At 34.7% G+C, this 12,761-nt stretch overlaps 1 protein-coding gene across 5 annotated transcripts in view; it reads left to right on the plus strand.

Annotated features, from left to right (window-relative positions):
- FASTKD1 (FAST kinase domains 1) overlaps nt 1-11,442 on the plus strand; it is a 53,494-nt gene extending 42,052 nt beyond the window's left edge. For all 5 annotated transcript variants that reach the window (XM_045831400.1, XM_045831393.1, XM_045831386.1 and 2 more), the window contains 7 exons: nt 101-215; nt 3,184-3,312; nt 4,076-4,207; nt 4,569-4,682; nt 9,816-9,954; nt 10,552-10,666; nt 11,187-11,442. In XM_045831400.1, the coding sequence (XP_045687356.1) occupies nt 101-215; nt 3,184-3,312; nt 4,076-4,207; nt 4,569-4,682; nt 9,816-9,954; nt 10,552-10,666; nt 11,187-11,282 (840 nt within the window). In that variant the 3' untranslated portion in view covers nt 11,283-11,442. The remainder of the gene's footprint in view (nt 1-100; nt 216-3,183; nt 3,313-4,075; nt 4,208-4,568; nt 4,683-9,815; nt 9,955-10,551; nt 10,667-11,186) is intronic.
- Nucleotides 11,443-12,761: the final 1,319 nt, after the last annotated feature.

Raw genomic sequence — 12,761 nt, forward strand, 5'->3', positions numbered from 1 at the left:
ACTATAGACATGTTAAAAAAACACTCCTACCTAAAATAATTAGGTTACAATTTTGTTTTACTGAAGTTTAAACTAAACATTTTTTGTTCTGTTTGTACAGATCCATCCTTTTTCGATCTTTTCTATTATTCTGCCTTTTAGCATCTTGAACTATGATCCACCTCAAAGGGATGAATTTTTTGGAACTTGCATTCAACACCTTAACCCTTACTTATGTAGGTATATTGTTTGGTACTAAGTTGAATGAGTAGGTGGGAGGATACTGTTGCTGATACTTCTCATTTAGAGGGCAACCGTAATAGCTGTGGGTGCTATACCTAAAAAAAGTTTGTATTCATTTTTGAAACTTTATTATTAAGAAAAATGTTAAAGTTATGGATAAAATTGAAAGAATGAACAAGAAGCACCTATATACTCATTGAATAGATTTAATAATCATTAACATTTTACCATATTTGCTTTACTGTTTGTCTCTCTTGCTCTGTTTTTTCTGAGCCATGTCAAAGTAAAGTACAGGCATTGTGACCCTTCACCTTTAATTACTCAGGCATACACCTTCCTAGGAATAATGAACTTCTATATCACCACAAATCTGTTATCACACTTAAGAAAATTAGTACTCCCCTAATATATGGCATACAGTTAATGTGTAAATCACCTTCATTCCCAAAATACAAAATACTGTGGTTGTTTACCCAGGATCCATTCTAGGTTCACTCATGTGGCTGCTTTTTTTTTGGATCTCTTAGAGTCTAGAATATTCTCTGAGGTTTTGGTTTTATTTTTTGCTCGAGATTCATTTGGGGGAAAGGTGTTTGTATTGTTCTAACATTTTCTTACCAAAGCTTTCAAGTTATACAGAAAAATTGAAATAATATAACAAACTTCTGTATACTTTGTACCCAAATCTGTCTTTTGAATGGTGACTAACATTTTGCCACAGTGGCTGTGTGTGCCTGTGTGTACACATGTGAGTATGTATGATGAGCTATTTGAATACCTCAAATACTTGAGGTTATAAGGACATTCAATATCATACTTAAGAAAATGAACAAGTACCATCTATAGCATAATCAGATTTCCCCAAATCTTACCAAATTGCCTTTTATAACCTTTTTTTTAAAGCAACTAATATTGAGTTGTTACATCACTTTCTCCCTTTTTTCTTTGGATTATTTTTTTAATAAAAGATATTGGCCATAAAAAAGATATTGGCTATTTATTGTCGGTTATTCACATTATTGATTTCTCTGATTGCTTTTTGTTAAAACCTTGCTTCTTTGTCTCCAGTATTTCTAGTAAACTAGAAGTTAGGAGTAGATGCTTGATTAGATTCAGATGAAATATTTTTAGCAAAAATGCCTTGTATGTGGTGTTGTGTATCTAATATTTGTATCACATCTGGAGACACATAGTATCTGATTCTTTCTCTTGTTTTAATAGTTAAGCTGGCGTGAGACCAGAGCAAATACATTACTTGTATCAGTATCATGTTCATAGACTTGGCTACATTTTTGTGGGATCTATAAGCCAGATAGTATCTAACCGTATCTGATTCTATTGTGTCTGCTAATAGTCAAGTAAAATGGGACTGTGAAAAGTCTGTTTATATATGAGTGAGTGTATGCATGTGTGGCATTTATATACATTCATTTTTAGTAACACAACTGTACGTAGAAAGATGAGACTTGAAAGTTGGTCTTAGAATATGCTCTCTTAGTTCAGTCATGTTTCAGAAGGAAATGAAAGTACATCTCTTCCTATATTCTCTAAATAGAGGCTTAGATACTAGATTTTTTTTTTTTTTTCAGAATGAAGGGTATAAGACTAAAAAGGTTGAGAAGTACAGCTTTTATTTTTTTAAAAGACTTACTGAGAGAATGTTTGAAAATTATTGGAGATCTTTATGAGTACAACTTAAAATAACTAATGGAGTAATAATTTATTTTGAATAAATGTTTGTTTTGACAGATCAGCTTTGTTGCTAGAGATTGTCACTATGAGTATTTTCCTCACTTACCTTGATCTTGCTTTATTAAGTAAAGTCAACAAAAAATCCAAAAGAAAATACTCAGGGGTTTTTTTTGTACTTTGCAAAAATATTGCTGCAATAGGGCCTTCTGGATGACCCTTTCCCTTTTCATCAGAAATATCTCTGGAATGAGGCAAATCAGCTAAATTATCTCAAGCCTTATTCTCTGGGATGTGTATCAGGCTGGTGGGTGGCAGGTAAGGGAGGCGGTGCCAGGTGAGATCTGAGCTTCATGCATGTCCACACTCAGCCTAAAAATCTGAGATCCCTACTAAGAAGCATAGTATAGTGGTCCAGGCTCCAGGCTGGACTGTCCAGGTCGAATCTTACCCTCCACTTGCTAACCATGTGACTATGGGCAAGTCATTTAACTTCTGTGTATCTCTGCACTCATTTGTAAAGTCGAGATAGTAACCATTTCTACTGTATACTGAAGTGAGATGTAAATGAGTTAATGTTTGTCCTGGCTAGGTAACTCAGCTGGTCAGAGTGTTGTCCTGACATAGGACTGCAGGTTCGACCCCTGGTCAGGACATGTACACGATTTGACCAGTGAGTGCATCAGTAAGTGGAGCAACAAATTGATGTTTCTCTCTCCTTGTCCCTTCCCCTCACTCTCTCTAAAAAAAACAACCTAATCAATTAAAAATGTATTAAATGAGTTAATATTTGTAAAGTGCCTACAGTGAGTGATACCTAACACATTCTGAGCACTGTTAGTATCATCAGTACATAGACACCGGGGTCACTTCTTCTTATATACACTATTGACGTTCATGTTTGAATTCTTTTTCTTTTCAAGGCAATTGAAAAACTTTTTATGAAGTTTCTGTAATAATAAAGAAACATTTACTTATCCTTAGCACATAGTATGAATTTATACAAACTGAGTCACCTGGGGAATCAGCACGTAGGCCACGAAACAGAATATCACTGCAGTACCCTTCTCCCTGTCCCCTTTCCTGTTCCACCCCCACCCAGAGGTGCCACTTCACCACTGACAGTATTGTGACAATATAGATTAGTTTTGGCAAGGTTGTGTTTGCATCATTTTTTAAAAACCTGGTCGTACCTGAATAAAGTGTTTGCTTATGTATATGTGAGGTGGCTGTGTGTTATAATTTTTTTAAAAAATCTTACTTTTGTTTTAGGTATATTGGATCCTCTCATGTTGGTGTTCCTTGGTTTCTATTTGGCCATACATGAATATTTTCCAGAAGATCTCATAAAGACAATTTTTAACATCAAATTCTTAGGCAGATTGGATTCTCAACTTGAACGTATGTATCTACATTTTACTAAATTATCATTTGTACTTGACTCAAGTTTCAGTTCTACCTATACTAAAGCACTAAAATGTTGATTTTTTTGTTTGCTTGTGGAAGTACTTCCCGCTTGTTGTAGAAAACTCAGAAAACACAGAAAATAAAAGATCACTCAATCTTACCACCATGTGAAACTACGATTTTTAATGTTTTGAGTGTTTCTTTTCTGCCTTTCTCCTGTTCTTATGTGTATATCTATATATCTATTAAAACAGAATTTGGATTGTTTATGTATTCACTTTTATAAGTTACCTTTTATCATTAAACTGTTTTTTGAATAATTTTCCATGCCATTAAATAGTTTTTGATGTCATGGTTTTTTGTGTACATAACCTGCCATTATATGGAGGTAATAAAGTTTATCTATCTTAGAGGTTGTTATTACAAATAATGATTGTTATACATGAATCATTGACCTCATTTTTCTTCCCTGGAGATAGATTCCTCAATGGGGAATATTAAATCAATGAAAATTATTTGGTAGTATTTTTGAAATGTAGTCTTAAAGTTAATAATCAGTGGAAGCAACATAGAAGTTGGTCCTAACCATGCCTCTGAATGTAGTAACTGAAAAAATGTAAAGCATGTGTGTGCAACTGAAATGATTTTATGAGAATAAAAGTATCAGCCAGTAATGGGCATAAGTGAATGTGAACAAATGGATTGTCTCTGCTACATCCAAGCCATCAAAATCCATTAATCTATATTTTTATTTCAGTTTTATGTTCATCGCTAAGTACAAGGGTCCAGGTTCGTCTTATGGAATTAAATAGAGCAGTCTGCTTGGAGTGCCCTGAGTATCAGATTCCGTGGTTTCATGACCGCTTCTGTCAACAGCATTATAACAAAGGTTTGTGTTTTCTTTGGGTCAGAAAGTAAAATTTAATTCTGAAGTAAATTATTATGGTAGTGCATTGTTACTGTTTTTAAGCCTATGACACCAGAGTTCCCAACAGTGCCATGACCTGTTTAATGGAACCATTTTGTAAGTGAGATTTGTGTTACAAGAATTTCTTAATATTTCAGACACGAAACCTCTTGGTAGAGTGCAAAGCACTTGTGTTATACTGCATTTAGTGTCATTTCATATGCTATCACATTGAAGCTCTTGTTGGAAATACTACTCTTTATTTTTCACTTTGTAGAACTGGATGATTTTCATTCAAAAACTGATTATTTTAAGTGAACTAATTGTTTTTATTTTCATGAAGATACTGGCAGCCTGAATGGAGCACAGCAGCAGATTTATAAAATGTTAGCAGAGGTACTAGGAGGAATGAATTGTGTAAAAGCCTCGGTTCTTACACCTTATTACCATACAATAGGTGAGTCTTTAATTATCTCATCAACTGCTTCATCCACTTATTGATGCATTCACTGGAATTTTAAGAAAGGTTTTAAAGAATTTTTTTTCAAATTATCTTGAAAATTTCCAAAAACACAGAAATAGAAAACAACAGTGAAGTTCCCATGACCCAGCATTTTGCTATTCTTCAAAAGATTATATTTTTAATTTTTATTTATTTATTTTTAGAAGGGAAAGGAGGGAAGGAGGAGAGGGAAACATTAATGTGTGGTTGTCTTTCACGTGCCCCCTGCTGGAGACCTGGCCCACAATCCAGGCGTGTGTCCTGATGGAATAGAACCAGCAAAAAAAAAAAAAAAAGTTTAAGGTCAGTCTTTCACCAAGTCTAAGTACATAAAACCCAGATTTAGATCCATTGGACATTTCTGGATCTTCAAGAGAGTCTGTCCTTTCCACTCAGTATCCTTATGTTAGGGAAATTATTTACGTGAGTGTCACTGTTTTAAGTTCATCTCAAAAACTATGTTGGATTATCACCCTGGATAAGGATCTCCATAGGTATGTGCTCAGCTCTAACCTGGCTGATCTTGTTTCTCAGTGTAGTTGTAGAAGTCATTCTGATTTAGTTGAGGATGACAAAGCTGATAGGCCAGGTGATATGTTTGATGGCAATAAAAAATTTTTTAAAAATGGCAAAATTCAAGTAGTAAGCTAAGTGAAAAAATGAAATTTTAAGAGAATTAACATAAATTTTCTAAAATTAGGTTTAGAAAACATCTGCATACACACAGAATATTTTAAAGGATTATAAGCTTGATAGAAGCTAATAATATAAATGGTTGGCAAAACTCAAATACTCCTTTAAACTATATTGTTAATAATAACAAGAAAATTGGCAGTCTTACTGTATTTTGTCCTTTGGACACATCTTAATATTGTCTTCTTATTTTCAGTGTTCATTTTGTGACAAATAAGGCCTAGAAATGAAGGCCTTCAAAAGAACTAGGGAAGACTGGGGCTACATGGATTTCAGTCCTTGAGCAAGGTCCTAAACTAGACCTCTGAAGCTTATTAGTTTTTTTACCTGTAAAACGAGGATAACAACATCTGCTTAATAGGATTAACCAACTTATTGCATGAAGAGCATTTCGCACTGCCCTTACAACATAGTAAGTGCTCAATAAATTTTATTTTGGCCCTGGCTGGTGTGGCTCAGTGGATTGAATGCTGGCCTGCAAACCAGCAGGTTGCCATTTTGATTCCTGATCAGGGCACACACCTGGGTTGCAGGCCAGGTCCCCAGTTAGGGGTTTGCTGATAGATGTCTCTCTCCCACATCAGTGTTTCTCCTCCTCTTTTTCTTCCTCCCTCCCCTCCCTCTAAAAATAAATAAATAAATAAAATCTTTTAAAAAATTATTATTTTTTAAATTTTATTTTAATCATTGTTCAAGTACAGTTTTCTCCCTTTCACTCCCATTCCAGCCCACCCACCCAGCCCTCCCCACTTCCTTCCCATTACCACCCTCCCCCTAGTTTTTGTCCATGTGTCCTTTATATTTGTTCCTGTAAACCCTTCCCATTCTCCCCTGAAATTCCCTCTTCTCTCCCCTCTGGTCACTGTCAGTCTGTCCCCTATTTCAGTGTCTTTGGTTATATTTTGCTTGTTTCTTTGTAAAAAAATTATTTTAAAAATAAAATAAATTTTATTTTAAAAAAGCTAGGGATATTAGTCTGAAAACAAGTAGTCTTATGGAGAGCATAAAACTTAAAATATTTGAAGGATTGTATATGTTATTAGAATTGTACATCTGAAGCCTATATAATTTTATTAACCAGTGTCACTACAATAAGTTCAATAAAATTTAAAAAATATTTGAAGGATTGTTACCCGAAAGGAGAATTAGATACCTCTATCTCAAGGGTAAGTATGGTAAAAATTATAGGAAGCAGATTTGAACTCAGTATATGGAGAAGTTTATGAAAGACTTGTTGAAAGTTGAAAATGGGCTGCCTTCTGAAGCAGTAATGTTCAGGCAGCAGCTGGATGATCCCATGATGGTGTGTGTGTGTGTGTATGGGTGATTTCTGTGCTCAGCAGGAGGCTGAACCAGGTAGTCATTACAACCCTCACCTACAAAACACGTAATCTCAGCTGTTTGGTTTTGTGTTAGTATCAGGTTTGGCTATGAGTGACAAAAGTCCAAAAATAATAGGGATTTAACAAAAATTATTTCCTTCTCCCATATACATGGGATGTCCAGGGCTGGGGTGCCAGCTCCGCAAACATTAGAGATCCAGGATCCTTCTATTTTGTTATAATCTGACATGTAGCTTCCACTTCCTGGTCCAAGGTGACTGCCCCAGTTCCAGCCAACGCATTTATAGTCTGAGCAGGAGGAGGAGGAAGAGGAAGAGGAAAAGAAAAAGAAGGGTGTCCCTTTGAGTACAGTTCTCTGAAGTTGTACATACCATTTTGAAATTATACTGTGTGGCCTCATTTGGTTGCAAGTGACTTTAGAAAAGGTGGTTTTTACTCTGGGTGGCCACATACCCAGCTGACAGGTAGGACTCTTTTAAAAATGAAGAGAAGAATTGGGTATTGGGCAACAACTTGTAGTCTGTGCCAGAGGGTTGTTTTAAAAGATAGCTCTACTCTTGTTTATATCTCTACTGTTTGCCAGATGGACTATACTCCCATAAAGGTAATGCTCACAGAAGGAGACACACTAAAATATGAATATGAAAATGATCTGTAACCCCATCTCATACAATTTAAAATTATTGAGCATCAAATTTGTGACAGGCACTGTGGCCGGCTCTTTATCTCCATTATTGCACTTTATTCTTTTTGTTTGTTTGTTTTGTTCATGTTTCTTTCAAACTAGAAATAATACATATCCATTGTAAAACACTTGGCAAATACAGAAAAGTGAAAAGAAAAAAGTCGCTTATAACCTGTTGCAAAATCATACATATAATTAATATTGAAGTTAGGATTATTGCATCACAAGCCCATTGTAGTTCAGTTCTGATTGTACATCTTGTTGTCAGTCTTACTTTTGTGTAAAACTATGCAAATCATTAAAAATAAGATTTAATAGGTAATATTTTATATATAAGAATGTGGTATAATTAAGATAATATGTAGTATGAGTAAGAATTACAGGTTGAAAACATTACTTTTTAGGTATTAAAAAACACTCACTTAAAAAAAATCATATGATGCATGATTATCAGAAAAACCAGAAAGGGTACATAAAAAAGAAAAATCACCCATGATATAAGCACTGTTTACTTTCGGTGTGTTTTTCTATTTCTGACTGACTTTTTAAAAATAAAAAATGGCCTATTTTGTAGTGTTTGTAACTTTCTGTGCGTATATATTGTGTATATTTTTCTATGCCAACAGTGATAATACACTATTCTTAGTGACTGTATAACATTTTATTGAATGAGTGTTCTGTAGTTTATATAATTGATACTTCAGGGGTTTTTTGCTGGCATGTATATCTGTCCAACAATGCTGCAGTTTCGTATAACAACATAATAATAATTGATACACACATATTGCTTATGATGTTAGACACTGTCTTAAGTGTTTCATATATAATAAACTTATTCATGTCTCTGTAAGAAGCATAAGTTATGCTATTTTACAGATAAGGCCCAGAGACAATATTATTTTTTCAAGGTTATATAGCTGGCAAATGGGATAGCCAGGGTTAGACCTAATTATTCTAGCTCCAGAATTCATTCTCTTAATGAGAGAATTATATTTCATCTTTAGATTTGAAAAGGCTTCATTTACCCGGTTTCTCTTACGTGTAAAAAGTAGATAACTAAAGCTACCTTTTCATTCATTGTTTCTTTTTTTCTTGGTTTAAATACTTTTATGATTGTTTTTATTATGGGAAAATTTCAAACATACAAAAATAGAGAGAATCAACATTTAGCAGAAATAATTATCAATGCTCATTCACCAGAGTCCCATTTGCTTCTTTTCAAGCAATCACAGGTTACATATCATTTTAGAATGGGTGGCTAAAAAATAAGGATGGTTTTCTAAAAACTTAAACACACCACCATCACCACCCCTACCTACAGTAGTTTCACAATAGTTTCTCAAGGTCAAATAGCTTGCTAATGCCCAAATGTCTCAATTTTCTTTTACTTTATAGTTGATTTGGTAAAAGTGGGATCCAAACATTGTATTCAGTTATTTGTCTTTAAAAAGACAAATTACTACCTTTCTCTCCTTTTTCCTTACAATTTATGTATTTCAATTTTTTTTAAATATTCTAAACTTCTCCAGTTGCAACCCTATGGTGTCATTTAACATGCATCAACATCCCCTGTTTTTCCTGTAAGCCAGGAGTTAGATTTAGAGGTTTGATTAGATTCAGGCTAGATTTTTTTTCAAGTTTAATTAGATTTAGGCTAGATTTTTTTTTTTTGGTCAGACTATTTTTTAAGTGGTATGTATTTTTTATTGCATCATATCAGAAGACACACAAGGCTGGTTGTCTTCCTCTTTATTATATTACGATCCATCAGTGGGTTTGTATGTCCAATCAGCTCATCCATTAGGAGGTTCTCCCATCAGCATTTTACCTACTGATGTTAGTGGCCATTAAAATCATTGTCTACATCCATGATTCATTGGAGGGAGCAAAGTAGTGATATTCTACATCTAACATTCCTTCTGAATTTATTAGCTAGAATTTGTCTAAAAATAATTTATCATATCGACCATTTATGATATGTACACTTCAGATAGGAAAGACAGGATACATGCTTGAATCTTCACTTGTTTTCAGATCCATTGGCATAGCTCCCTCCAAATGTGACCAACAGAATTCAGGGGATTAGAATATAACTCTTTAATGTGATTTGACCTAGTCCAGTGCTTAAATATAGCCCCATGCTAAATATAGTTTACTGATACCTGCTGATTTATTTTTATTAATTGATTTTCAAACAGAGGTGCCGTTGGACCAAATCTTATAAGTTGGATAATTAGGGAGGTACATTATTCTTTTTATGTGTGTGTGTGTATGATGCATGTCTGTGTGTGTGTGTGTATTTAAAACATATCTTAAACTTTTACCTGTAAGAATTTACCTTCATACTGTTGATTCCTGTACTTACAGATTTTGAGTGCATCTTGGATAAAAGAAAAAAACCTCTTCCTTATGGAAGTCATAATACAACTTTGGGAAAAATGCCAGAAATGCACTGGGAACCAAATACCCCAAGAGTTGGATCAAGGCTGCCACCAGGAACTGAAAGGTAACTTATTTTTTAGTTTCAGATTTTGTCATCTCAATATTGTACTTGAACTCATTTATCAAAGATTTACGGAGTAGAAGAATCTGCTTCTCATCAATCTCATGCATTCTACCTCTGTACCTTTGGTTTTCTTTGTGCTTTCAGCCTTAATGGCTGTCTTTTGTTGTCTAAAGTCTAGCATCTCTCTAAGGTGCTAATCTTCTAGTGACTTCAGCAGAAGCAAATAGTATCTTCTTTGGAGGCTCCATACCTCTCTGCTTTTCTGATAGCATTTAGCCACTTACACTGTTCCAAAGCTGTGTTGCTTTAGCTTTGTATTCTTCACTATGCCTTCCTTACATATAGTAGGTGCAGAGTAAGTATATATTAAACAGAGAAACAAATGGTTGAAAACATGGAAATGCTTAGTGTAATTTGTTATAATTATAATAAATAGGCATATCATTACTAATTTAGGTAGAAAATAACTTGGTATACTCATTTATATTCATTTGGCTGTTGTTGGTTTATAAACATGCATCCTTGTTGCTGAAAGGGTTATAATTATTGTTTTTCATTTTGATTTTAGAAGTAATTATTTATTTTTATCTTATGTAGAATTGCTTTGGAATTTTTGGATTTAAGAGCTTTTTGTAAAAACGTCCCTCATTTAAAAGGAAAATCTGCAATGAAAAAACGACATTTGGAAATTTTGGGCTATCGTGTAATTCAGGTATGAGACACTCAGGAAAATCAGCTTCTAAAAGACGTAGGAGACCTTACCTGTACATTTGTTTCCTTTTAATGTTAAAGTTCTAGAATTATATCTTTTTTATATTAAAAAAATTGTATTAAAATATCTGAAATAAAACATCCTCCATTTTTTTAAGAATAGTAAATAAAAATAATCATTTCTTATTTGTAGAAGATCTGTTGATTTCTGTTCGTACATTTATCTTACCAGATGGATAGAGCTATAGGGAAAAAGGCTAGGGCATGAAAGTAGGGAAGACACCCAGAAAAACTGTCTGTTATTGGTGTCACAGGAAGCTGTGAGGCAGAAGAATGTCTTCTGGGCTTGGTCAGGAAGAAAGACCCACTTGGATTCCAAAAAGGGTTCAAAGGCTTATGTTTTTGTAAACTAATTTCATAGGGTTCCTGCGGATATGCTCAGTAGTGCTTAGAAGTCTTTCCTTATGTTTTTTTTTTGTTGTTGCCTTAAAATGTCCATTTTTACTACATTTGTTTTACAGATCCCTCATTTTGAATGGAACTCTATGGTGCTGTCAACAAAGGGTGCTCGATTGGACTACCTGAGAGAATGTATATTTGGAGATGGCAAATCATGACTGTAATTTTTATTTAAACAGTTATCATGGTGTGTCACGTATGATCTTATTTTAATTAAATCTCCTGACTCAGTTAAATACTAATATAGAATTGACTGGTTTCAAGGTCAGTTGAATCCCTATTAAAATAAATACACATTTTACAGTAGAATATCGTCTCTACTATTGTGCTGGAAAACTGTTTAAAATTCTTAATATAAAAGACATGTAGCTTTTAAGAAACTTTAATAGTTTACAATTCATCTTTGAGTACATACTGTGTGCCAGGAGAATACCTCAGTGAATATACCATATCTACCAGGGGTGGAGTCAGACAAAATACATGATACTAAGGGTTATAGAAAAGAATTCAGAGGGGGGTACAGGAATATTGTGGGGGATGTAATTTTAAATAGGGTGATCTGGGAAAGACAAGGTTATCATTTGATGAAGACTTAAGGAGGTGAGACTATTTGGGGGTAGAGTACTCTAGGCAGAGGGATGAGTAGGTGTGCAAAGATCCTGAGGTATGAATGTGCCTGGCATGTTTGAAAATAACAAGGAATCTATTGTATCTAGAACAGAACAAGTGGGTTGGAAGCATATTAGGAGACAAGTCACACTTAAATGCTCTCATGGCTACTCTGAGACAAGAGGCCATTGGAGAATTTCTAACAAAGGAGTAAAGAACTCACATTTTAACTGGATCACTGTGACCATTCTGTTGAGATGAGAAAAGACTGCAGTGGGGCAAGTGTATAAGCGGGGAAACCCATGAAAAGGTTATTGCAATAATCCAGACAGGAAATGGGTGGTGGCTTGTACAGAGTGCTGTCAATGGAGGTAATGAGAAGTGGTCGTATTTTTAAATGTATTGTGGAGGCAAAGGCAACAGAATTTGCTCAGTGATTGGCTATGAGGTATGAAAAATAGCAGGGGTTAAGGATAGTTCTACATTTTTGTCCTGAGCAACCAAAAAGATGACATTGCCATCGACAGAGATGGGGAGGTCCATGAGGAGAGGAAGTGGAAGTGTTGGTTGTGGTGGTGAGGATTACAAGTTTGGTTTTAGACATGTGGAGTTTGTGGTGCTTTTTAAATATCTAAGTGGAGATGTCAAATAGGCACTTTAATAAATGAGTTTGGAGATGAGAGGAGAGGTCCAGACTCAAGAATTTGGAAGTTGTCAGTAGTATTTAATGTGATGAGACTAGAAGAAATCACTAAAAAGCGGTTAGAGGAAAGAGTGAATGAGGGACAGGTCTGAGGACTGAGCTCCAGAGGCTGTGACACGAAGAGGTCACAAAGGAGGAGAAGCAAAGGAGACTGGATAGGATGGCCAATGAGGCAGGAGAAAAAGTCATAGGTAGTAATACTTCCTAGAAGCCAAGTAGAGAAAGCATTTCAAGAAGGAGGAAGTGAGCAATTCTATGAGATGCTGCTGAAAGGTCAGGTAAGATGAGGACTGGGAAATATCCATTAAATTCAGCAATATGACAA

The sequence above is a fragment of the Phyllostomus hastatus genome, unplaced genomic scaffold (genome assembly GCF_019186645.2).
Source record: "Phyllostomus hastatus isolate PE091 unplaced genomic scaffold, TTU_PhHast_1.1 phas_contig_1, whole genome shotgun sequence".
NCBI lineage: Eukaryota > Metazoa > Chordata > Mammalia > Chiroptera > Phyllostomidae > Phyllostomus > Phyllostomus hastatus.